The sequence below is a fragment of the Lethenteron reissneri genome, chromosome 52 (assembly GCF_015708825.2).
Source record: "Lethenteron reissneri isolate LAM-NWPU_2019-01 chromosome 52, ASM1570882v1, whole genome shotgun sequence".
Lineage (NCBI taxonomy): Eukaryota > Metazoa > Chordata > Hyperoartia > Petromyzontiformes > Petromyzontidae > Lethenteron > Lethenteron reissneri.
Window position 1 is genome coordinate 3788708 of NC_083830.1, and position 27653 is coordinate 3816360.

Genomic DNA, 27653 nt, shown 5'->3' on the forward strand with positions numbered 1-27653 from the left:
GATTCCGATTCCCATCAACAACCCTCTCACACGGCGAATCGATCCATTTCCCCCTTCAACCCAATTCACGGGACACGAATCGATTCCGGATTGAATTGCGCCGCGGTCTCGAATCGAAAGCTGTCGATTCACACTCAGCAATGGCAGAGGCCGGCGTTGTTCGAGTGCCCGGTACGCTTCGTGCTGTGCGCCTCTTGGAGTGGAAAGTGGCTCCCGGCTCGGCCGTACGCATGGGTTCGGTGGTGGCGCATGTGGCGGCGGTGGAGGACAGCGGCGGTGGTGGCGGCAGGGACGAGGAAGACGCGGCGACGGTGGCGCCCGAGGCGGACGAGGCGAAGGATGAGCAGGCCGCGACCACGGTCTCGCCTGGGCGCTCTGCCCGCGAGGTGAAGCTGAAGGCGAGCAGCGCTGGCGTCGTCGTGCGCCTCTGCTGCGCGCCCGGACAAATAGTGGCCTCGGGGTGAGCATGCCGCTGCCGCCGCCGCCTGGGTTGATGTTATCATGCTGTTTAGGGGGTTGTTAAGAGTGTTTTGTTATGTGTGGTGGTGGTGGTGCAGGTTTTAGTGAGTTTTTGTTGACGTGAGAAGTTGTGATGGGTTGCATGCGACTGGGTCTGTCTGTCTGTTTTCTGTCTGCCTCGTCTGGTGTGACAGCTCTTTTGAGTGTAGACTATAATACACTTTCGTACAATGCACTCGAATGTACTGCACTAACATACCGTAATTAAAATCACTCGACTCTGTGACACTATAATATAATGCAAGACTGTGTGTACAGCGATGCAACAAAATTGACTGCATTGCAATAAACTGCACTACACGATGCAACTTTTGGTTGATGTTGTGGCGATTGTTGCTGTGATGAAGCGTGCAGGTGTTGTGGCGTTTAGTTGTTTGGATAGTTGTAGCATGCGCGGTGGCCAGTGGTGAAAAGTTGCTGTTTGTTGAAACTAGATTCGAAGCTTTCGTGGCTGCAGGAATTACTCGTTGGTTCTTTCGGTAAAGTCACGTAGAAAGAAAATAAATTGACCGGTGCATTGCTGTTTGTTATTCCTGTGGTGAGTTGCAGTTATCATGCTGTTGGTTGCTGTGATTGTAGAAGTTGGTGTTGTGGTGCGTTGTAATTGTAGCGTTGTATGTTGAACTTCTTTTGCACCGTACGTAGACAACCGTGCGAATCGGATGTGCGGGGGGAAGGCCCACAAACTAAACACCAGTGGTGGTGATGGTTGCGATTGTATTGTTATTGTTTGGAACTGCGAGTAGATTTCACCTCGCATGACTGGTACATTCACTTGTCAGTGCCAACCTGCACTGACCAGCATGGCAAAGTACGGTAAAAAGTCTGTTGCACATTTAACCACGACTCCCATTCCTCAGCAGATCTGGTTCCACCAGTCATGGTATTGGCAGCGAAGGTGAAGAAGGAGAGGATATTAATAGCATAACGTTTGGATTTGACCACTGTCACATGCAATGCACGATAATCAAATATTGCTGAATTCGAGTCAAAAGCAAGATATATGAATTGGGACAGTTGTAATAAGTGAGGTGTGGATGAAATGAGAACTTCAGACATTGAGATACTGGTCACATATGAAAGTAGTCTGGGAATATGTACCTGGAGGGTTCAAATGGGGACATAAAATGTTTTACTGACTTGATTCTCCATAATACAGGTTTCTTTTAGGTTAGATCGCGTAAATATAATTACAACTAGCATCATCAAATCTGCCTGATGATGCTAGTTGTAATTATTGGCGAAACGTCGTACTCGGATTGTAAATGTTGTAGATTTGCTCTCCAACACAGCGGTGTGCTGTACCAGTAATAAATTGGCATGTTTTGTTTATGTGACAAACCTTACTAATTGGCTGTGTCGGCTGGTGGTGGATTTAACGACACATTCATATTTACGCGATCTAACCCAAATAAAAATCTGTATTGTGGATGATATTAGTCGCGAAAGTCTACGTGTTCAACTTACTTGATTCTCTAGGACAAATTGCAGATTTTATGAGATTTCCCTGTCCTCGGAAAATTCAAGACAGAAAGTGATCTCAAGCGTATGCGATGCAAGTTACACTTCAACACTGTTGAATAGATTAAATAAAGATGCAAGAAAGTGCAGGATCCAGTGGTAAAAAAAAAAATTAGTAATAGAAGCCACATACCAGTGAGTTTGAGTTTTTTGATATGTTACACAGATGACTGTTTTAGCCAGTTACCTGGCTATTTAACAAGGGATACCCATGATGCATGTGCCTAAAGAATAACGTTTTCAATCAGTGCATACTCGCTGTCATGACATAGATTGGAAACATGAGATCTGACAAAGTATTTGGAAAAAAATCTGAAAGTACACGGATCGTGCTATTCCTGCAAATGACTTGTTTTATCCAAACGGTAAAGCATGAATAAACTCGTGGATGACAGGATGAATTTTCTGCCACTTCTGGGTTTCTCCTCTCTTCCTTATGACGGCACGGATAATAGGATTGAGTGCTTTCGGGAGGCAACGTCCAGTTCCTTATCTGCATAAACGGCTCGGATGACAGGAGGAAGTTTCCTCCAATAGCTGGTTTTTGTATATTTTTGTAAGAGGCATTTTTCTCAACGTCAATTGCTAAATTGATCATAGTACAATTAAATGCAATTAAATGTAGGGATCTATTGTCTTGCTCATTCATAGTTTTATAACAGAGCTGTTGTGTATGTTATGAATTATATAGATATACAATTATATATAACTGATTTTTATGTTTTGGAAAAAACATGTTAGCAATGTTTATGATACTTTGTTTAACAACAATGAGTCGATATTATTGTGAGCCCTTTATTAATGTATTTTAAATGCACCTTTTAAAAACTTCCAGTATTCTTCGATAATAGAGTAATGTTATGGCCTGATGTACATAAAATACCATCCACAAGAAAACCTCCACAGACTGGCACATTTTGTTTTGGAAAACTGTAAAAATGTGACTTACGGTTAACCAATTTAATTGGTGATTGTCCTATCCATTTTCAATAAAGTAGCCTGCTTCATGGAAGTTCCTCTTAATGGGCAATGGATACAGAGGAACAAATGAACACCTTGGAATAATGCAGCTTTCCTCCATGCCCGGCAAATTGATGAATGGTCGTGTTTCAGAGTCTCACTTCGATTCAAGATTTTATTACCCATAATATTGTTTTTTTTTGGGTTATAACGCATAAATATAAATGTGTCGTTAAACCCGCCACCACCTGACACAGCCACTTAGTAAGGTCTGTCATGTAAACATGCCAATTAATACATTTTTGTTTTGTTTACATCCTTGCATCCGGTGGTTACAAGGGTGCAATGAACACTTTATATAACCATATGAATGAATTGCAAAACGTTGCTTCTTTCATGAGCATTTTGATGCGCAAGTACCATAAGTGCAATCGTTGATGTTGATTGATGAATTCGGGCATCGTTCTACGACTCACATTCAGCGTTGTGAAACTGAGTGAGAGTGTGAAAAAAAATTATCCACGGTTGATTGCTGTAGAAAAAATGTCAATTCTTAAAACCTAATAACTAGCATTCAACTCAGACCCGAACAAATTTGGCTTCCACAGGGCCTGAGTGCCAATGGTAGCAAGCTCGTATAGATTGGTGGATGTAAGTGCAGCTTCAGCTCACTGTGATCGAAAGCAGTTATCACAAGGTCAAAGATTAATGCTCGCAGTGAGGGGTTGCATTACGGGTGAAAGTGGTTACGTAATGATCAGGTTTAGCTCTTGGATCATGGTGGGACAAACCCATATGGAGCAAATCGTTTCCTTCGCAGAATGATGTAAACAAGGGACTGAGGGGAGAGACGGAGTAACTTATTTAGCTTCAGTGTGTGAATCTGGTAAAAGAGAAGGGAGGTAAGAACAGTGTACGAATGTGGAAGCAGCATAACGATGATGACGACTTCAGCAGTGTCAGCTGTGCTGGAGGAGCTGAGCAGTCCATGAATTAGTCACCAGGTTGCAATAGGAAAGGAAATTTAGCAGCGCCCTGATTTTGCACAAGGACCAAACGAATATAATACATTCCAATCTTTTGACCTGAATAGTAAATGCAACATTTATTGGTTGTCTGTCGTTGAATAACTTGAAGGCTGATGGCACAACTCAAAAAAATAGTGCTTTGTAGATGTGTTCCTTAAGCTGTCTCCTGAGAGCTGTCTGACAGGAGTTGGAAAACTTTCTTTAGTGAGGAGAAGAAGATAAAAAGGGTTTGAGTTAATGGTGAAATGTGTCATTGTAGCACTTAATTTCACTCGCACACATTTTAATGCATCGTCTGAGTAATAACTTGCTTTTGATGGTACGCCTCACTTCCTTTGAAGTTCTTTGTTTGCATTGACACAAGTTTCAAACGAATTCGTATACGTCATAGAGAAAGTATTGTGTGTCAGGAAGAGCTCATAGTTTTGGTGTTGCGTCCTTGAATCAATTCTTTCCAGTGCTGCAGGGCTTGATTTTCAGAATGCACACACATCCCAGTCACTGATCTGCAGCAGCTGAATTAAGTCAAATGTGTTTGTACCCTTGAATGATATTATACATAGGCTGTGATGTGAGTTGTGAACTCACCAACACTTTTGACATCATATCACTGTTGTTGTGGGTTCCAGAATAGCAGTTATTATAGTCATGTCAAGACGCCTGCAGCGCAATACAGTTATATTCCAAGGTGTTGACAACTCTAGATTTATGTGAAACGGGTGATAGAAAGCGTCACGTTGCCTTGTGAAGTTTGAAAAAAAAACAGCTCCGTGACTGATGCATTATAACAGCTCAAGTGGCTAATCTGTGAAGATGGTTCATGACATTTTGAGATTTTAAGCGTAGAATTAACTTTCATATACAGAAATAGCGATTTCCTTTTCAAATGAGTATTGAGGTTGTGCTTATCTCCTGATTACAGCCCTGCACAAGTGGTAGAAAGTCCACATCCCTGTGGCAAGGGCAAATCAATTTGATAGGACAACCACTGTTGACTTCCCCACAAAGTAGTACTTGTTTTATCGACCCCTTATGGATGATGGGCTGAGTAAACTCCTGAAGCAAGGATTTTAACTCGCTACCGCTGAGCCACCTGGCTGATTTTTTCCAGATAGTGATAATTTATGAACACGTTTTGAATTGAGCAAGGGTGATCATCATTCGTGGATAGAGATTCTGGGAGAATTTCAAAGCTGAGCAGTGACACGAAATGAACAGGAATTTAAGTGTTTTAACCTGCAAGTGTGGTTGTTTCAAATGTTATGGATGGGATGAAACATTCGGTTAATGCACTACTTATTGATTATGCACCACATTAAAATCGCACCCTTTTAAAAATAACCCATCAGGATTCCAGCTCTACTATACATTCACATTTATTGACAAACCACCGTGGAGAAAACCCATTGCAGTGATGCTGTGAAACATTTAAATGTGTGCAAAGTGTGAATGTATTTGTGGCGTTGCAAAGTTATGCATTTTCGATATGTTTTATTTACACCAAATGAGGAATGTTTAACAATCATTGCGAGCTTCAGCTTTGGAGAGTGTAAGCGTTAAGGTGAGCGTGGTTAAGATTACGGCTTAGGGATGTGGTTACATTTATATAAATAACATGAAATGTGCTTCTTATTAACGGTACATTTAAAAAAAAAACTTCCTTCGATACAAAACCATTGCGCAATGTGTGACGCTGTCGAATGCTCGCTTAACTACTGCGCGAACGCAGACCTCAAAACATCGAGCGTCTGTCGACTAACCACTGGGCCGGCCCGATTGCTGAAGAGTTCTAAACTACTACCATTACTGTTTAACACGTAGTTGGCTTTCGCAACCAATATTATCCACAATAGAGTTTTTTTTGGGTTAGATCGCGTAAATATAAATGTGTCGCTAAACCCGCCACCACGCGACACAGCCAATTCGTTTTGTCACGTAAACAAAATATGTCAATTGATTTCTCGTTCAGCGCACCAGTGTGTTGGAGAGTAAACCCACAACATTTACGCAGAAAACCTCTAATACTACCATTACTTCTATTTCATTCATTCGGTAAAGCCCACTGAGCTATTAGCTATTTATCAGAGGCGACCTGGCCACACGATAGCTCATTGCGCTGCCTTATATCGTCACGTGTGTGAATTTAGATTCGCAGCCAAATAATATAATCGCGTGCTTGTAAATGTGGAGGGTGCAAACCGGAGGATCCGGAGAAAAAAAATACACACAACCACGGGGAGAGAGAACACGCAAAACTACGAATACACAACAGGGGTCGTCAGGGTCGGGGTCAAACCCGCGATCTTCTGCGTATCTGGCGAGGGAGACAACATTTCTCGCCACTGCTTCTCTGTGCTGCTGTTGTGTGGTTTGCATGTTTCCGTGGGTGGAACAGAGGAGAGCTGCTGCGGCTGGAGGCTTGTCGCCATCCCATTGTGATGAAGGGACTCTGTGCCGAGTGTGGACAGGACCTCAGGAGGTGAGTGTCTGTGTGTGTCGTGGGGAGCGGTAGTGTAGCGGTTAGCACGCTGCGCTACGAATTCTGCTCACGGCCAACACCAGTGACCATTATCTGAACCGGTCCTGGGCCTCCCCTAGGTCGACTCAGCCTCAAATGAGTACCTGGTGCAATGTGTAAACATGTGTGAACAACGGCACCAGGGAGACAAAGGCGGCCGGGCGTAGTGTTGGCCACCCACCTCCTCGTGTGCTGTGCTGGCCATCATGGGTGCTCACTAACAGCACTTGCCCCAACAGTCTGTTAAAGGCTATGTGGGGGATCTTTGTCTTTGTTCTATGAAGAGACTGGGCCCTGCAATTAGAAATGAGGTATTTCCAACAATGGTTCAGGGCTACACACGGGAGGTGAAGCGCCCTTGCCTCAACGCTCATTGCAGCAGGAAATAATCTGGAATTTTACAAATATTTACAACTTCCAAGAAAACGGAATTATATGATCATGGATAAGGTGTTCCTTTGAATTTTATTACAAATAATATCGCTGATTATTTTCAAGGAGTCTAAAGACTCTTTATCAGGAGTGTCCCGCATTGGAGTGTTTGGCCAATACCAGTAATGAGTGTTTGACATGCGACAGCACCCAGAGAAAAACCTCACGCATCTAAGTGGGTCACACTCAATGCTGCCACCTCTTTCCCGCCGCTTGGCTTTACACCTACAACACCTGCAAAGTGTCCGTGGTTACTCATTCAAGTACCTACCAGGCTCAGTCTTTTGACATCTGACGAGATCGGGTGCATTTATGTTCATTTTTGTCAGAGGATAATTCTAAATATGTGTTTTAAGCCTGCAGGGTAAAATCAAATCGACATGTTATCTCGTTTTCATGTAACAAAATAGTTTACACCATTGGAACCTCATTTGCCAGAAGAAAAAATATGATAATTGGTGCGCCTTTTGGCATCATCTGGTCCAACACCATGTGAGACGAGGCTCTAAGAAAAGCTGTCTCGGGTGTGGACCAATAAACTTCAAGGACAGTGAATACATTATCAGAGTTGTGTTTTTTGTTTGCATTATGACTGCAGGTATTGTGGTCTATGCAAACATGACTCCTTGTAAAAAAGGTGTCAGTTTTGTTGCCAGATAAAAGGGTAAAAAACCAATTATCAACAAAATAGTTTTCATCCGTCTTCCACTCGCGTGACTGCGTGCCATTTAAATATAACAATTTAACGAATGTTATTATTTAAGTGTGCGTGGATTTTGGTGATCCTATCCACTGACCTTGCCCCCCCCAGGTTGGCGAAGGCAGGCGGACAGACGCAGGTTTCGAGTTCCGCAGCCAACATCTCTATGGTTCACAGCGTGCCCGAGCTCATGGTCACATCCGAGGTAAGGTCCGGTTGCACTGGCATACATATGTGCAATATGTATAGTGCCCTTGTGCCCGTGCGCGCTGGTATATTGTGGCGCGTGATGCTCATTATTCTCTGCAGTGATGAGGACCCCCTCGGTCGTTATATGTGTTGTGTTCAAAATGTTCACTTACAAAAGTTAGAAAAAATGGTAACTACCCTATTCACTTGTAAGGTAGAAAATGTAATAGATTCTTTGTGTTGTGTATGCTACGACGCCAATGGTGCAATCGGTATACAATTGGCGAAAGATGCACGTAAAAATACGCGACTTCGTTTGTTTGCGTATTCACCACAAGTACGTGTGGTTAATGCAGACTTTATTCCTTGCAGAAGGTATCTATTTTGTGTTTGAACATCTCCTCACCTGTTTTATTGCCAGAAAGGGTAAAACCTATTGTTATTTTTTCATACTTTTGATACTGGCAAAAAAAATGCCCCGTAAATATAGTTGGGCTGTCACGCTGGGACACGTTAGCTTTTGCTATACAGCAGGCGACGACTTAATTCTACGTGGCTTCTGCCCTCTCGCGCGCGCTCTTGCTAACCGTCCCAGTAGTGAACGCATCGACACGCAGGTCTGTTCATTGCTCTCGCGCTCGTGTCGTTTGTGTCGCGTGCGTGTGTGCGCGCGCGCGCGCGCTTTCCGTCGCAGCAAGCCGAGAGCCTGGGACGTGAGGATCAGCAGCGGCTGTTGCGGAGCCGCAAGCTGGTGCTCATGGTAGATTTGGACCAGACGCTCATCCACACGACGGAGCAGAGCTACCCGCACATGAGCAGCAAGGTGGGACCGCCGTGGTTGGTTGCAAGAGCCGCTCGCAGCGTGCTTGGGTTGCAAGAGCGGACGAAGCTCCCCCGACCAGCGTTGCCAAATTGTCAGCAAGCTATTGCCTAACAAAGCTGGTTGTCATCACCAGCGAAACGCCGTCGGCAAAGCTATTGCCTAATGAAGCTGGTTGTAATCACCAGAGAAACGCCGTACTCGAATTGGAAATGTTGTGGGTTTACCCTCCACAGGGTCTGGGTGGGGGGTAGGAGGGGCTGGGTGGGGAGCGGCTGGTCACCCCGTGGTGCCCTTATAAAACTCAACGTTTAACCTACTCACGCCGGCTTGTGCCCGCCCTCACAGTCGGGCATATTTGCGGAATACACCACGCCGCCGTTGACCCTGGCCATTGACCGAGCAACCTAACGTTCCTACCAGCTCCCTCCGCAGGAATGTGTTAAAGTTCCAGTCAGGTGGCTCAGCCGGAGAGTGAGCAGCTCGCAATCGGAAGGTTGCGAGTTCAATCCTGGTTGGGGGTTGACTCGGCCCATCGTCTCTCTGGGTACTGCTTTGCTGACAAGTCAACAGTCGTTATGTCCTGTGGATAGACACACCCCTGACAAAGGAACGTGGAATGTCCACTGCTCGCTCGTGGCTTCTTCTTTCATGTGACTTATGAAGAGGTGTTATTGTAGGTGTTTTATCTGGTCTCTTGCTCGCAGTAGGAGATGAGAACTGCCTTCGAGATTGACAGCTCGTTTCTTAAGAACTGCTTTTTGTGCTTAGTTGTCCTTCCCCCCCCTCCCCCGCACCTCCGATTAGCACGGTTGGCTACGTACGGCGCAAAAGAAGTTCAACGCACTCACACACGCCTCAATGCTGATTTTAGCAGGAAGTCGCTAATGCTTACATCAATGACCTCCATTGCTCCGACGTCCTTTAGGGAATCTTCCACTTCCAGCTTGGCCAGGGTCAGCCGATGCTGCACACGCGACTGCGGCCCCACTGCCGCTCCTTCCTGCAGAAGATCGCCGAGCTCTACGAGCTACACGTCTTCACCTTTGGCAGCCGCCTCTACGCACACACCATCGCTGGTGGGTCCGCCCGGCCACGCGTGTCGTTGTCAGGGCCGAACTTTTTTTAAATCCGTAAAATCGACCGGACTGAATGTTTGGCTAACTTTAACAGGCGGGGGTTTTCACAGCCAATATTTTTCGATTCATCATTTATTTTTGACGTGAAAACTTTCCTTCCCCCTGCACCTTCGATTAGCACAGGTGTTGGTTGCGTCCGGTGCGAAAGAAGTTCAACATACAAACATACGCTACAATCGCATTGCACCACAACAGCAACTTTTACAATCACAGCTACGACACCAACCAACGACTTCAACATTACAACTGCAACTCACCACAGTAATAATATATACATTTGGCTAGATTATTACGTGGCCTAACCCAAAAATCACATTTTGAATCGCAAATATTTTAGTTAAAATATTTGGTCTGCCTACGGCAGATATCAGACCCTTTTGCTGTTACGTGCAGTGAAAACCTGTACCATCATTGGAACCTCCTTTGCCAGTAGCAAAATATGATTGAAATTTTTTTTACCCTTTTATCTGGCAACAAAACTGACATCTTTTTTACAAGGAGTCATGTTTGCATTGACCACAATACCTACAGTCGGAATGCAAACATTCCGATAATGTATGCACTGTCCTTGAATTGATTGGTCCACACCCGAGACAGCTTTTCTTAGAGCCTTTTGGCGTCATCTGGTCCAACACCATGTGAGACTAGGCTCTAAGAAAAGCTGTCTCGGGTGTGGACCAATCAATTTCAAGGACAGTGCATACATTATCAGAGTTGTGTTTTTTGTTTGCATTCCGACCGCAGGTATTGTGGTCAATGCAAACATGACTGCTTGAAAATAGGTGTCAGTTTTGTTGCCAGATAAAAGGGTAAAAAAACAACTATCAACCTGTACCATGATTTGCCGAAAAGGAGCAGCCAGACAGAGTGCACACCACGCCTAGTTGGTGTAAAATGTGACTTTGAAATATATTTTAAAGCGTTTCATTTTCAATTTGATGGTCCCACTTTAACCACAAATAATTACGCAAAAGGTGCGGTTACGTACGTCAAACATATCACGAAAACAAATATCCCTCTCCATCGTGTTACACTTCATGCTTCCTTCCAACGGGAGGATGAAAGAATGCATTTGTTGCTCGTGACCGCAGGGTTTTTGGATCCGGAGAAGAAGCTTTTTTCGCACAGAATCCTTTCCCGAGACGAGTGCATAGATCCCTACTGCAAAACCGGCAACCTCAAGTGAGTGATCCTGTCGGAAAATTCATGAAAGTAATTTCCACGGTGACATGAATGCGCACCTTTGCTTGCTGCACGCGAGCATGCACCGTCGGTGAATGTGTATTTTTTCATTTATTTTTTTCCTTGCGCAGAAACCTTTTTCCGTGCGGTGACTCGATGGTGTGCATCATCGATGACCGCGAAGATGTGTGGAGGTCGGCACCCAATCTGATTGCCGTGCGGAAGTACGTTTACTTCCAGGGCACCGGCGACATCAACGCCCCGCCTGGCTCGCGCGAGGCTCAGCGCAGGGGTACGTCCCTTCCTGCACGCATGCGCAGCGTTACGCCGCAGGAGCGTGGACCCACATTGTTGCAGATCCAATCGATTTTGTTTTGTTTGTTTGAAAAAGCCCACAAAATTTGTTTTGAGTGTATGGTTGGTTTTTGCGTTTTTGTGGCCAGCTGGTCCAGAAAGGTTAAGAACCACTCGCTTAGGAGATGACAACACAGAACCAACTCTTTTTTTTTGTACTCTCAGTTGCATCTTATCCACACTGAGTGGCATCAACTTTCTCACATGCCCTGCTGCTGGTCTCTGATTCGGATTAGTCACATGGCAGTCACGCACATTTCAGGTTTCAGGATAACGCACGGATTCCCGAACGCTGAACTCCATTACCCCTCCTGCAATGTAGGCTTTGCCATATTTATCATGAGTGGGATGCGTGCAATTTGTCCGAGACTTGCCACAAATGAACCAAATTATCTTGCTGATCTCGTCAAGGAGAATAAAACATCATCACGCGAAATCCGGTCATCCTCGCAGCAGCGGCTTTTGGCTGGCCGTTGAATAAAGATGGCGGTCACCGCATCGCGCGCTTTCAGATGCGCTTCTGCGGCCGTCTGGAACGCTCTCTTCCTTCTGATATTAGGAAGCCACTGGAGCTGTGCACTTTTAAGTAATCTAAATTGACAAACTCTTTTGTTTTGACTTGCTTTTTGTGTTTAGTTTGTTGTCCTTCCCCCGCACGTCCGATTAGCACGGTTGGCTTGGTACGGTGCGAAAGACGTTCAACACACATACATCCATACTTGATTTGCATTTAAACGGAGGCTGGTGAACATGGAAAGCTTGACTGTGATGGAGCATGGACTGGGGTTTGTGAAGCACGCAGATGTGGTGTGGGCACATGAGGGGGGGAGGCTTGTAGCGTCATTTTAGGATATTCGTAAAATATGGATTTTATTTGTTCTTGTCACTAGGATTTCTACATGTGCAATAGCACCGTTATTCAATTAAGTGTAGTAGTAGCGCTACAGGAATCCATCTATCTGTGGTTCTTGTACACAGTTGCATTTACACAATGTGCTTACTACCCAGGTGCTTGGTAGTAAGTAGCACAATTTCTGCAGCCACCATACTTAGTATTTTTGCATTGCGATACTGAGTAGACAACAAGCAGCCCTACATGGTTCTAACACCACCACAACACTCAGCGATCACACTCGCCAAAACAACATAGTTCAAAAGTCAACTCTTTGTTTACGTGCAAATTTGTTTTCAATTCTCCAGGAAATAACGTTGCCAAGGTTACCCCGGAGAGTTCTTCTCAGGCATCGGCAGAGTCGCCTAACGCGGTTTCCTCGCGCGGCCCTGCGGAACGCGCCCCGGAGCGGGTCGCCAAATGCCCCCCGGCCGCCGAAACCGACGGTTCGGGAAAAGCGACGGCGGTGGCGGCGGTGGACTCGCGGCTCAAACCCGCGGCGGACAAGGCCCCGGCTGCTCCGACCAACAACGGCACGGGCCGGTGCGGCAGTGCGAAGGACGCCACGTTCAGGGACGGCGCCAAGGAACCGGTGACGGCCGTATCGACGGTGACGGACGACGGCACCGCGGCAGCTTCGTTGAAGGAGGAGGAATCGAGAGCGGGCGCGGACGTGGCGGACGTGGGAGCCGAGCCCAAGCAGAACAACGAGAAACGGGGCGACGCGGGCAGCGGCGCGCAGGCCGACCTGGACTTTGATTTGTCGAGCGACAGCGACTCTCCATCGTCGCCCTCCGCCGCGCTGAAGGAAGAGGGCGAGGCGGTGGCTCCCCCGACGTCCGGCGGAGGCGACGACGATGTGAGGACATTGAAGGCCGACGTGAAGGCGGATGTGAAGGCGGACGCGAAGGCGGACGCTGTGCGCTTGGACGCGGAGATGGCGGCACCGCTGTGCGGCGGCGTCCGGAGCGGGCGTGACGCCACCAAGGAGGAGGAGGCGGGGGGCAGGGAGGAGCGCCTGGGCGAAGCCGCGGGGCCTTGTGTTCTGGCGTGCGAGCCCGAGGTGGTGGGTGAGAACGGTGGCGGCGGTGGCGGCGGTGGTGCCGGTGGCGGCGTCGAGACGCGACACGACACCGTGGACATCGCGTCGCAGAACACGGAGCAGTCGGGCATCACCGAGGGGGAGTCCTTTGAGCCTGAATTCGACGTTGAGGAGGAGGAGGGGAAGGCCCACGAGGTACGGAGGTGACGTAGCATCAAAGTAGCGCGGCGCCTACTACTATGGGGTGGCTTCGTGAGGCTCATATCTCATTGAGTACTGAGCCATATAATGCTGTGTTTGGATTAGGGTTGTTTAAAATATTTTATTGCACGACTGGTAAATTTTACGTAGAAACAAATCTGGTCGGATATCGGTTAACGGTTTGTCTCGTAAGGAACGCAACATTTTAACCTTTTTTTATTGGAAATACAAAGGGAGCTGCCGTGTTGTTATGATCAGTGCCCTGGACTTGCGATCCATAGGTCGCTGGTTTGTTTCTATCTCCTTGCATCGCACTTTAAACAACGGGGTTCGGTTGTTTTTAATGCGGTTGATAAAAAGCGCCCTTGCGCTACACAACGTGGGAAGCCTCCCCAAAATCCATAGGGCAGTGTTCTTCACTAATTTTCCAGAGGGGCTGGGGCACTTTCGCCGATGAGACGTCACCAGGTGTGACGACCGCTACGCATTTGAAACTATGACGATGATAGGGGGTGTTTTCACATTGCCGGGGGGTGGGGGGGGGTGGTTCCTCACGTCAGGGGTCGCACTAAAAGCCACCAGGGGCCGCCAGCCGCCCCGCGGGCCTTGCAGTGAAGAGCACTGCCGTAGGGGAAGAAACGAAATAAACTTGGCGACCTTTCGCTGGCAGGGCGCGGCGGTGGTGGTGGTGGACGCCGCCGCCGCTGAGGTGGACGATAAGGAGGAGGACGACTACCTGCTGCACCTGGAGGAGGTGCTGTCGCGCGTGCACGCGATGTTCTACGTGCAGCAGGACCGCTGGCAGCAGCAGCAGCAGGGGGGGGGGCGGCAGGGAGAGAGCGAACCGGCGGGGGCGGTGGTCGAGCCGGATTTGCGCTCCGTCGTGCCGGAGCTACGCCGCTCCGTGCTGCGTGGGGTCGTCGTCGTCTTCAGTGGAGGTTTCATTCTTTCATCTAAAATCTATATATATAAAATCGTGCATGTCTGTCTGTCCGTCTGTGTGTGTGTGTGTGGATTTCGGACCATACGCACTTTCATTGGACGGCGGTTGCCCCTGGCAACGGCTAGCGACGCCTTCGCCGCTTTCATTGGACCTGGCAACGGCTAGCGACGCCTTCGCCAAGGGCTGCAGTTTCATTGGACGGCGGTTGCCCCTGCCAACGGCTAGCCACGCCTTCGCCACTTTCATAGGCTCCGTAAATAATTAAATAATAGCTATTACACAGTATTGTTGGAGCGCTGAGGGGGGGGGGGGGGAAGGCACGCCACCTGTACCCTGCCTCTGCCGGCTGCACAATTTTGGCGAGGCCGCAGGCTCTGCACGCTACTAGGCCTCGACACCCACCACGCCACTCTGAGGTAAATTCATCAAAGTTTATCGTCCTCTTCACTCCACCCCCACCACAATGTGTGCAATTAATATTACTTTTAAACCCAACGCGCCAACAATCGATTATTTAAATGTTCACTGTACAAATAGTCATTAAGCTGGGTCAGCGTACTGCCAGTCTATCATGTAGACTGTAGCCTGTTTATTAAGCTCGCTGAGCAGTACTGCCACTCTATCATGTACACTCTAGCCTGCTTATGAAGCTGACTGCGTGTACTGGCAGTCTATAATGTGGACTGTAGCCTGCTTATTATAATCGATTCTTTATATGTTCTTTGTACAAATAGTCATTAAGCTGGTTGAGCGACCCCAGTTCGATTCCAACTCACGCCCACCACCGCTCACGATTATTTCAAACGGACCTGGGCCTCCCCTAGGTCGACTCAGCCTCAAACGCGTAACTGCTGTCGTGTGTGAACATCGTCACTGGGGAGACAAAGGCGGCCGGGCATCGTTGATCCAAGTCCCCCGCGAAGCCGGGTCATGTGTATGTGTGTATGTGTTTATGTGTATGTCTGTGTGTCTGTATGTATGTGTGTATGTATGTGTGTTTATGTGTTTGTGTGTATGTGTGTGTATGTATGTGGGTTTTTTTGTATGTCTTTATGTGTATGTCTGCGTGTCTGTATGTATGTGTGTATGTACGTGTGTGCATGTGTTTGTGTGTATGTATGTGTGTGTCTATGTATGTGTGTATGTGTTTCTGTGTATGTATGTGTGTGTATGTATGTGTATTATGTGTCTGTGTGTCTGCATGTATGTGTGTGTGTATTGTGTATGTGTGTGTGTATGTGTATGTCTGTGTGTATGTATGTGTGTGTATGTGTTTGTGTGTATGTGTGTGTATGTATGTGTGTGTATGTGTTTGTATGTGTTTGTGTGTTTACGCTCGCATTACACAAATGTGTTGCAGGTCTAAGGCGTTCCTCGCGCACCATTGCCGCTTTATTATTTCAGTCGTTTACTGCCGTAAGCACCCTCAAAGTCGTGTGTGTCTGCAGCAAGCGCGTGTATGTGTACCTATGGACGCGCGTGTGTTGTGTAGGGGGAACGGTAGTGTAGTGCTTAGCGTGCTGTCTGTGTCTGTGTGTGTGTCTGTGTGTGTGTCTGTGTGTGTGCGTGTGTGGATGTGTGGGGAGCGGTAGTGTAGTGCTTAGCGTGCTGTCTGTGTGTCTGTGTGTGTGTGTCTCTGTCTGCGTGTGTCTGTGTGTGTGTCTGTGTGTGTGTCTGTGTGTGTGTGTCTCTGTCTGTGTGTGTCTGTGTGTGTCTGCGTGTGTCTGTGTGTGTGTCTGTGTGTGTGTCTGTGCGTGTGTGGTGTGTGAGGAGCGTGGGTGTAGTGCTTAACGCTACGCTGCGCTACAAACCCGGCGAACCGAGTTCGATTCCCGCTCACGGCCACCACCGGTGACGATTATTTGAACCTCCCTTACGTCGACTCAGCCTCAAACGAGTAACTGGTGTGGCGTATTAACATCGCCACTGGGGAGACAAAGGCGGCCGGCCGTGGTGGATACAAGTCCCGGGCGAAGCCGGGTAGTACAGCTAGTATATATATATAGGTCCCATAGATATATCGCCTTTCAGATGACAATTTGGTCCATGCCACGGTGTAATGGTAAGCACTCTTGACCTTACGGCCAGAATATTGTGACACGATTAACATTTGTGCTGGTTTCTCATGCACTGATGTAACGGTAGCCTCGACTGGTCACTGATCGGCACGGAGGGGACTTTGTCTGTCCTAGCTTGTGAACAGTGATGTTCTTTTTTCGTTTTCCATAATTCGAAAAAAACCACGGCTAAACCTTGGACTTTAGCGCGGTGTACCGGTTGCGAACCACTGCACTGGAGCGCCCGGTTTAATCCCCAAACGCAGGATCTCTGTGGTGTCAGCTTGGCGCAGCCTTAACTACCCAGTCATGGATTGTTAATATATATCGAAATATTGTTTGCCAGGTAAGGCCCATTGAGCTATACAGCTCTTTTTCAGAATCGGCCTGGCCACAAACAATTGCTCAACGAAGTGGCTTATTGTGGTGTGGAAATGTAGGGCAGCCAAATACTCAACGTGTGATGTTGATTCTAAATGTGGAGGGAAAAACCGGAGGACCCGGAGAAAAATCCACACAACTACGGGAAGAGAGAGAACACGCAAACGCTAAATATTCAACAGGCATCAGGGTCGGGATCGAACCCACGACCTCCTGCATACCAGGCAAGGTAGTTCACATCTCCTAGCCACCGTGATGATGATGAGAGAGAGACACGCAAACTCCAAATATACAGCAACAGGCGTCAGGGTCGGGATCGAACCCACGACCTACTGCATACCAGGCGAGGTAGTTAACATCTCACCACCGCGACGCTCTTGTAGAGCACCGAACGAGAGCAGCTCCCGGATCGGTCGACGACGGCCAAAGGGTGCCGTGGGTGCTCATACCGCGCGCGGTGTCTCTCCGGCAGTGTTTCCGACGAACTGCCCGGCGGACCGCACGCGCGAATACCGGGTGGCCTCTGCGCTGGGAGCCATCGTCAGTTCCAGCCTGGTGCTGGATGCCAGCGGCGCTCAGTGCGCCACCACGCATCTCGTCGCTGCTAAGGCCGGTGGGTGTGAGCGATAGCGGCTGTCGCAGGGCGGTCCTTCGACTAGCGCCTCCGATCGGCACGGTTGGCCGCGTACGATGCGAAAGGAGTTCAACATACACGCATGTACACTTGCGGAGTAAGGCATCAGTGGGCAGGGTGATGCGGCAGTGTGAACACTTGCGGCCGTCTGGAACGCTCTTCCGGTATTAGGAAGCCACCGGAGCTATCCACTTTTAAATCATCGAGATTGAAAACGAATTTCTTTAGAACTCCTTTTTGTGTTTAGTTTGTTGTCCTTCACCCGCACGTCCGATTAGCACGGTTGGCTACGTACGGTGCGAATGAAGTTCATCATACATACAACAAGAACCTAGGTTGGATTCCTGACTCGGGTGCCTTACTGCATATTCTTCCCCTATTCTGCACGGCTTTCTTCCGCTGTACCTCCGGCTTCCCTCCCACCTCCGAAAGTATATGAAAACGTAAATTGATGTTGGACAAACACATGTGGCTCTGCGTTGCTTAGGCACGGACAAGGTGCGGCGAGCGCTCGAGTCGCGGCGCGTCCGTGTGGTGACGCCCGATTGGCTGTGGGCCTGCGCCGATCGCTGGGACCACGTCGAGGAGTGCCTCTTCACACTCACCGAGGGGTACACGCGCACGCACAGGTACCACCCCCCCCCCCCCAGCCTTTGCTTGCACAACACGCGTGTGGAGCAGAGGTCGCAACCGGGTACCCAATACCCGTACCCTACCCGATACCCGGCTACCCGTACCCGGCCGGGTACGGGTACGGGTAGCCGTTTGCGACCCTAGTGCGGCCGGGTACGGGTAGGCCGTGAGTCACTGGTGAGTAGCCGTTTGTCACTCATTTCGGGTAGGGTACGGGTAGGGAACGGCTACCCGTACCCGGCCGGGTACGGGTACCAATTTGCGACCCTGGTGCGGCCGGGTACGGGTAAGGACTCAAAACCCGTTTGCGACCTCTGGTGTGGAGTCTTGCATGTACGTACGTTGAACTTTTTTCGCGCCGTACTTAGCCAACCGTGTTAATCGGAGATGCTGCAGGGATGGAGCTCGTACATTGGCCCTCCTGCAAGCAGAGTCGGTGATCGGGAGTTGTTTGAACAGACTTCAAAATATATTTCCGTGGTTTTAATGGTCAGTAACCATAGCTGGTAATCGTGTTTCTTGACCATTGCAAAGTCATATTAATTAGCTTTTTAGTCGCCGTATAAATGAATTGATAGCGGTAAGGTTTTGGCACTGTGGAAGGAACTGAGTGCCTCGGGAAACTGTGATGCCCTTGGTCACATCACTGAGCCATCACACGCACTTGTGATTAAGATGAGCAAGTTGGAATTTAAACACAAATCAGCCTTGAGCAGAACGGAGATGCTATCATGTTTCTGGTTCGCTCATGAAAATAAGTTCATAACCCCACGATCCATGCATTGAATCATTCGTGTTCCAAAAATGTCCCGTACATAATGTTCATGCGACCACAAGGCCTGTAGATTAGTGCAACTATAGATTCTTGGGTGGTGACGTGTTGCGTTTTCTGCTAGTTGCAGAGGTTCAAGGGTTGAATCAGCAGGCCGCCCTGGTTAATACTGTTGGTGTATTAACCATAATAGGACACATCTCCTTCATTGCAGACATTCAAGACTCTGTGATGTCATTCGAAGAAGAGTAGGTCATGTGTGGCTGCATCATGTTTCACATTTGCAAGATTAAAAAAAATTATTTGCTAATTATTTCATTGTGAAACACTTCCCAATCGTCAGCCCCTGACTATGAAAATGTATCGGGACCTTTCTGAAAACTTGATGAGGATTTCCAGGGTAGACAAGCGTTGTAATACACGCACCGCAATAAAAAAAGATGATAATATGCGAGTTGAAGCATGAACCCTGTTGAATTGTAATGTTTCCTCGAGTTGTGGATGTCGGGAATTGATACATCCCTAATCACTCGCGTAGCAGTTGGGAAGAGGCTCGCCGTGATATGGCGATACTACAAAATCTCGTATAATTCAAGATCAGCGGAACTGTAAAAATTTTTCAAAATATAGTCTTGTGATTAGCATTGCTCATTGAATTTTTTTTTTTATATTTCATTCCTCTCAAGCCACGTAAATAGAAAAATAATAAAATATCACGACGTTTCGATCGCAACACAAGCAATCGTCATCGGGTGAAGAAGTAGCGATATTTTTTCACCTATCTACGTGGCTTGACCAAAATACCCAAAGAATATTAATTCCTGCAGTCACGAAAGCTTTAAGTCAAGATTTAGTGATTCGTGCTTGTAATTTATTTGTTGTGTAACTGGCAGCAGCATGTGCGTTAAACACAGTATGGATTGTAAGTTTACAATGCGTATAAGTCTCGTGGCAGGCTTATGTCGAGTGAATTGCAGTTGTGGTACTGCTCAGTAATTCTTATTCAAACCGGAGGTACATCAAAGCACGAGACCATGACGGAAAACGTCAAGTCCAATTACAAAGTTACGAGAAACTGGAAATATGAAAACACGATATCTTGATAACCCTCGTATTCATCTTCTTGGTTCTTTCGGTAAAGTCACGTAGAAGGGAAATAATAAAATAATAAAAATAGAAGGGAAATAATAAAATAATAAAAATAAACCATAATAAAATATTATTTTATTATGTTTCATATTTATTTTTATTATATTATTTCCCTTCTACGTGACTTCACCGAAAGAACCAAGAAGATGAATCCCTGCAGTCACGAAAGCTTTAAATCGAAACCATCGTATTGTGAAATGCAATATTTCTGATTCAACAACATAACAATACAAATAATAATACGTACAACACTCCCCCCTCACCGTCTCCCACCGCGGTGGCCTCCTGACAGGAGCAGCAGCCCAGCGACGTACACGGAGGCGGGCGCCAGTGACGGCACCCGCCACGCTCTGCTGCATCCCACCCCCATGCACCCGCGGGGCAGCACGGCGCCGGCGCCACCCGAGGCGCGCGTGTACGACCCCGTCACGGGGCGCCTGCTGAGGAAGGGCAGCGTCCAGTCGTGCGCGCCAGGAGCCAGCAGCTGGCAAGGGCAGCAGCAGCAGCAGCAGCGGAAGGAGCGGCAGGAGCGGCAGGAACGGCAACTGCTGCAGCAGAAGCAGCAACAGCAACAGCTGCAGGTGCCCAGTATAACGCCGGCGCCTGCCGGGGGCCTGGGGCATGACGACCATTCGCCTTTCAGGTACGAGAGTGCTGCTGATGCTGCTGCTGCCCAGCGCTAAGGCGCCAGTCGGGGTGTTGAACCGGTTTCCGCGTCATGAAAGAAAGGCTCGGGTATCAAAAAGACTGAGTAGTTACGAATGTAGACGTTAGCGTCGCGGATTGTCCGTCGTGGGTTTTGAGCTTCGTGAGAAAATCAGGAGCGCCGTCATGGTTTCCAAGTTGCGTCACTGCATTGACATGTTCAAAACATGAGAGTGGCGTCGTAGTGATCCACGATCCATTAACCCTAATTAGTGTTGTTGTGGATGATGAGGATAATTATCATTATCATCCACGGTCAATTATCATCAACCGTGCTGGACGAAGGCCTCCCCAAGCCACCGCCTCTCACGATCCTGCGACGTGATAAGCCACCCAGCGTCTGCATCTCCTCGGTGGACGTTTTCTCAGACGCATTACATTCCTCGGCTGACAATCCATTATCATTCTGATGATGTTGTGGATGATGTGCTTTTTGATGCCTGGCCCGCGCGTTGGTAGTAACGCCGCGGCAGAAATTACCGGGTCGATGTGGCAGCTCAACCGGTGCCGCGGTGGCGAGATGTTAACTACCTCGCCTAGACTATGGGAACCTCATTTGCCATTATCAGAGTTATGCTCTTTTGTTTGTATTATGACTGCAGGTATTGCGGTCTATGCAAACATGACTCCTTGTAAAAAGGTGTCAGTTTTGTTGCCAGATAGAAGGGTAAAAAACCAATTATCATATTTTTACTGGCAAATGAGGTTCCCATAGTGTAGATGCTTGCCCCGAGCTCTCATACTCTGATGGTGCATTGTCTTTGAGTTGTGCGCCTTTTGGCGTCATCTGGTCCAACCCATGTGAGACTAGGCTCTAAGGAAAGCTGTCTCGGGTGTGGACCAATCAACTTCAAGGACAGTGCATATATTATCAGAGTTATGTTCTTTTGTTTGTATTATGACTGCAGGTATTGCGGTCTATGCAAACATGACTCCTTGTAAAAAGGTGTCAGTTTTGTTGCCAGATAGAAGGGTAAAAAACCAATTATCATATCTCGCCTAGCATACAGGAGGTCGTGAGTTCGATCCCAACCCTGACGCCGGTGTATTTGGAGTTGCCATGTTCTCCCCGTGGTCGTGTGGATGTTTCTCCGGGTCCTCCAGTTTTTTCCCCAACACATTTAGAATCAACTTGCTCTCAGAGTATTTGGCCGCTATAAATGTCCGCGCGATAAGCCGTTCCGTTGACCGATTAATTGTGGTCACGTCGCTTCTGAAAAAGAGCTCTGTGGCTCAGTGAGCCTACCTTGTAAAATAAAAGAATAGTTTAATTGCTCCGTCGTTCTCTACGCAAACTTGCTCAGTGGCGAACAAATTCTGGGTGTCCCCCGACGCATGCAGACTCTTTACCAGCCGTTCCTCTGCTCGCTGCCTCGTTGCACACAGGTGCCTGAGCCAGCAGCAAGTGAGGGATGCTCCTGAGGGGAGTCGGAGGCAGAGGCAGCCCAGCATGTCGGAGGCCCTGCCGCTCTACACCCTGTCCAAGGACGACCTGGACAGCATGGACAAGGAAGTGAGTCAACCTCTCATACGCCCCCCCTCACGCCCCAAGCCGTGGATTTGAACTCTCAACCTTTTGCTCGTGAGCCGCTCGCTCGACCGTTTAGCCACCAGACGCCGACCTTAACGGCACAAAGGCTACCAGGAGCTGCCTCTCACTGTTGTGGCACGGGCATCGTAACCCTTCGCCGCTGTGACCAACCGAGCCACTTCCCTTGAGGGCTACCCATCTCAGCGATGCATTGTGGTGGCATGGCCAGGTGGATGACATCCTTGGGGAGGAGAGCGACGGGGAGGAGGAGCAGGAGGAAGAGGTGGAGGAGGAAGAAGAGGAGGAGACGGCGGAGAAGGCGGAGGTTGCTGGAGGGAGCTCTGCCCGCAGCGGTGCCCCCTCTGTGTCCGAGATGGAGGTGGAGCGGGGGGCCGGAGGCAGGGCCCCCCCGCAAAGCAAGGAGGAGCTGGGGACGCTCATCGAAAGGCCCCCTTCGTCATCGAGCGGCGGCAGCCTTGAAGGCAGCGTCCCGCGGTGATGAGCGCCTGGCAGCGTGAGGCCCAATGTGGTTTCACGGACACCAGCATCCTCTCCTACTGTTCACATCGTCGTGGTCTCACCAGCGTCAACTCGTCTCACGCTTATTATCATTTGGCAGTCACTCAGCGTCATCTCCACTAACGTTATTGTCATATCACAGTCACCCAGCGTCTTCTCACATTCGCGTTATCATCTTTTTTTAAATTGTCGGCAGCATCATCCGCATTCACATAATGACGAGGGTTGCTCTTTTTGGAATGGTCATTTTCAGTGTGACGTTCACGGCTGTGGTGCGAGAAAGAAACGATAAATCCGTGGAAAGGTAATGGGATAAGGTGGGGGGGGGGCCGGGGTAAGTTACGTGCAAACTTTTTCTTGGCTAGTTTTCAACAACAAATAAGCGAGCAAATGAAAAGCAGTACAAGTGAGGCAGACATTACATCGACTAAGCATGTGGCAAAGGTTGTTCGGGTGAGACGCATACAATTACACAAATAACCTTGAATTGAAGCGTGTCCCTTGATTGGGACAATTTCTTTAATTGTCGGGGGGTGGGTGGGTTGAGCCAGATTCATATTTAGTAAATGTGATGAATCACAACCCGTCGCTGGAGGCCAGATTAGCTGACTCACGTCTGCTGTCATTTCTGCTCATGCTTAATTTGTTCTGGTGATAGATGCTTTTTTTTGTATCAAGTTTGAGTTTTCTCGGTAGCTCATCATCTCCTGCAGAAAGTTATGTCGTGGGCTCCGATTATTTTAACGAGGCGTCATAGCAAGGGGCTAATGAGCCTAGTGCCCTTTCCAATCGAACTTGGCATGGAAGCGATGACTAGAGTGAAATGGGTTTAAAGTGTGCACCATGGGTACAGTGTTGCACAAGCATTAGTGGAGGTGGTGGTATTTGGATTCTTGTCACGTACTTGGTAGGGACGCTGCCATGGTGTAATGCAGTGGTTCTTGACCTGGCGTGCATGCATCCGCTGGGGGTGCGAGATGCCCCTTCTGGGCGCTTGAGACATGGCCAGATTAAATTTCGATTTAAAGCTTTCGTGACTGCAGGGATTCATCTTCTTGGTTCTTTCGGTAAAGTCACGTAGAAGGGAAATAATAAAATAATAAAATAAAACATAATAAAATAATTCTCACGACGTTTCGGCCACAACGCAAGCAGCCGTCCTCAGGTGAAGAACAGGTCTGTCGGGAAGACAGCGTCTGACTGAAACGTCGTGAGAATTATTATATTATGTTTAATTTTTATTATTTTATTATTTCCCTTCTACGTGACTTTACCGAAAGAACCAGGAAGATGGCCAGATTGGTTTAGAAGGTAAATTCATCGAAACACATTAAACACGGGTATGTAAGTACGACTACTTTGTTTCATCGCGCCTATGTGTTTATTAACATTGCACATTGTTTAACGAATGAGAACCAAAGCGGTGCAAGGCAGCAGTAAAAATTAAGAACCACTGGGTTAATGGTTGGCACATTTCACACTGGACTTGCAATCTAGAAGAGGCCACCGGTTTTGGTGTATCGTGCGCGACAGTTGAAACAATGCAGGTCCCGTGTAGCGGGCTCAATTGGGAAGTACTCTCACCCTCTTCCAAGATGATTGAGCAGCGTGGGAGAGTAGGAGGGGGGGGAGGCCCTTACTGCTAACAGCGGTGTGAGCGATTTAATTGCAGGGCTGCATCTTTATCTTTACCTATGCAGTACTTGGTAAGGCACCGTGGATTAATGATGTCATGAAAGGCGCAATAATAAAAATACGTACGATTATCTTGGCATCACCGGTGTTATTTTTGAAACTGCAGCATCATCCATCAGCATCAGTGTCGTTAATGGTAGTGTCAGCATCATCTCCATTATCGTAATCGTCAGCAGCAGGAGCCGTACCAATGGCGTTGCCAGTAGTGCTGGCATTCTTGTGTTTATCATCGGCATATTCTTACTTTTATCGTGGTAGTTGGCATAATTTTCCGCATTGTCACCATCGTAAACATCGCATCGCTCATCATTGCTTCACGCAGTGGTGCACAATCACACATCACGATAACCTAACTTTCATCAATAGCATTGCCCCAAAGTGGAAATATACGTGGCATTTGAGGAAATTAAGTTGGCGGTTCACAGGCATGTGACCACCACACACCAAATACAAAAAAATACGTGAGTTGTCATATAAGTTGGTTCATCCTAGGCTGTCCCTCCTTACTAGATCACATCTGCTCAGCCACATGCGCAAGCAGTTGCGGACACTGTGTCATCCGCCACGTGGCGTGGATTCGACGGGCAGGTGACATCGCTGCTGTGTGCACGCAACGAGAACCGCCCGTGTGTGTGTGCATGCGTGCGTGTGTTCGCGCGCAACAGAGGACACAAGCGCAGGAGAGACGAGAGCGAGGAGGAGGAGGAAGAAGAGGAGCCAGAGGGAAGCAGCTCGGAGGCAGACGAGATGGCAGCTGCGCTCGATGCTGAGCTTGATAACTTCATGTGACGTCCCTTGTACTTGGGCGCGTCACCCACGCGTGTGCGAGGGTGAAGATGCGGGGACACGCACCGCCAGCGGTGTGTGGGTGTGTACCTATTCGTGTCTTGTCAGCGGCGGAGCGAACGGACGTGGGCGAGTAGCGTATCGGTGATACTGTGGACTACTTTTGGGTAAGCAGCTCGCCACTGAAACGCACCGCGCACGTTTGCCCGCTGTTGCACGCGGACGTTGACCGAACGACGCACGCGTGCACGTGGCTACACTTTCACAAACGCGTCTGACAGTGAAAATGCGGAGGTGACCAGGCTGAGATGAGGAAAAATATAGCGACTACGAAATATAGAGATGACCAAGCTGAGACCAGGACGCACCGTCACAGTTTTTTTCCGGACGTGTAAAAAAATTGCAATATGCCCACCTCTGTTGTGGCTGAGCAACCCTTTTTCTTTTAAGTGACTGCAAGCGCGAGGATGGAAGTTTTCTCCCATGAACATTTTCTGTTCATCATGTACTCGCGGTTCACCCTACACAATTTGTTAAAACCTCTCCAAATAAAAACCCTGGCCGATCCGACGCGACACTAGCGGTTGCCTACGTGCAACCACGTCTGGATAGATTCGTGTCGGAGGCTCATCAATTTTTCTGGAAGCGATGCGGCAGAACTAAAATAGTAACTCGGAACAAAACATTTCAGGGAACGGCCCCGATGAGGTTTGTTGCAGAGGCCTGCGAGTATCCAGCAGCCTTCCGAGTTTCCAGCAGGAATTCTCTCGTAGACGCACCGATTTGTGGCGCACGCATGTGAAATACTGCAGTCGTAGTGATGTTGTGATTTGGCCAGTACTGCCCCAGTTTATAAATGCGATTGTAAATATTGGATGGGGCAGCACGAATCAGATTACAGAAATGTGCGTACAAAAAAGCCACCCCCCTCCCCCGCCCCCAATATTCGAGAGTCAGTTTCTTTAAAGTAAAAAAAAAAAATTGGTGGATTGTCGTTAGGTGTTTTTTGCGGCGAAGTGTTTCCGATATCTCCGGCTCTTTTTGTCATCCAGTGTTGGTGAATCGTTTGGAGATGGGAAGCGCGTCATGATCCGTGGTGAGATTGTTTTGCGCGGGGGTTTAGCTGAACGAAGCGGGGTGTGTGGCCCGCTTGATGAGCGGCGGTTGGCATCTCTTAAACGAGTGTTTTTTGTACGGCTCATGGATAGTTGATTCAGCCTTTGCTCCACGTATAAACGTCTAAGGGATAAGGGTTTTAAAATGAGGCCAGCGCGCTAATATTCTTAAGCTGATTGAGTGGGTTATTTTTTTAAATGTGGGCGTTGTGGATAGAGTTTTAAGGGAAATGTCAAAAAACCTACAGGGCAAAACGCTGTAAAATAGAGACATGGGAGAAGAAACGGAGAAGTTTAACAACTGATTCGTCTTTTGTTGGAATGAACGATGAGATGTAACCCACAAAAGCGTCGCAATGGACACATTTTCCACATTTTAATGTCGCGTCTGTCCTTTGTGCAGTAAATTTGTTAACCTTTATAGCAGAGTTTTATTTTTTTCATGATAAAGATTTTCAAAATAAATTAAATTGTTCAAATGAATGAGGCCGTTTTTTTTTTACAGATTTTACCAATTCTTATAAGTGCACTACGATGCAAAAAGCTGAATTTGCAAAAAAATATGAACACCGTTCCAATCTGATAACATGTTTTTATAAGTCCATCCTTATGGCATGTGGTCCCTTAACTGGCTTAACAAGTCTTGGTCTTAGAACAGACAGCGTTTTAAGTATGATAGTAATGTCTTACCTTGCCAATTTGTAACCAAAGTCTTTAAATCTAACCTTGTGAACAAAAAATTTGATTTTACGGATTCTGTACAACAAGGCATGTAGGATGTAGTCTTACGATTGCATGTTAGGGTCTTTACCACTAGCATCTGGCAGTTCACCAGCATATTGTTCAAGCAAGGCTGACTCTGCTGATGAGACATTGTGTGTTGAAACCGGTCAAGAGTTTTCTCGTATTGAATATTGAAATTATGCATGACCAGAAGGCTTTGTAGCTGATGGGATGTAAACAAAAAAAAACTTATTTTTTTACGTGGAGAGATAAATATATGAAGGAGACGACGTATTGTGTGCTTATTTATTTTGTTACAAATATTTTCCACGCCGCTGATGATTATTTTGTAATAAATAATGGATCGTTTAGCGTACGGTTGAAATTCTTTGGGCCGTTAAAGTGTGATTGTCAGTTTGTTCATTTCCCCTTTTCCTTCAATTGCATTCAAATTGCGGAACCCCAAAAATGAAGTTATCTCGTTGAGCTAGGTGAGAACTCGAGAGACTAAGA

The 27653-nt window shown here is 47.7% G+C and overlaps 1 protein-coding gene across 2 annotated transcripts; it reads left to right on the forward strand.

Moving 5' to 3' along the window:
* Positions 1 to 140: 140 nt before the first annotated feature.
* On the forward strand, positions 141 to 25367 carry CTDP1 (CTD phosphatase subunit 1). 2 transcript variants are annotated; one of them, XM_061573273.1, is made up of 15 exons: positions 141 to 460; positions 6424 to 6507; positions 7790 to 7883; positions 8562 to 8690; positions 9616 to 9766; positions 10918 to 11008; positions 11140 to 11300; positions 12563 to 13491; positions 14168 to 14435; positions 17351 to 17491; positions 18000 to 18141; positions 20359 to 20709; positions 22158 to 22284; positions 22532 to 22797; positions 25182 to 25367. In XM_061573273.1, exons 1-15 carry the CDS (start codon positions 141 to 143, stop codon positions 25303 to 25305), a joined length of 3378 nt encoding a protein of 1125 aa, XP_061429257.1. In that variant the 3' UTR covers positions 25306 to 25367. The 2 variants fall into 2 exon arrangements, with proteins under 2 accessions (XP_061429257.1, XP_061429259.1); XM_061573275.1 differs by having other exon boundaries at positions 288 to 386.
* Positions 25368 to 27653: the final 2286 nt, after the last annotated feature.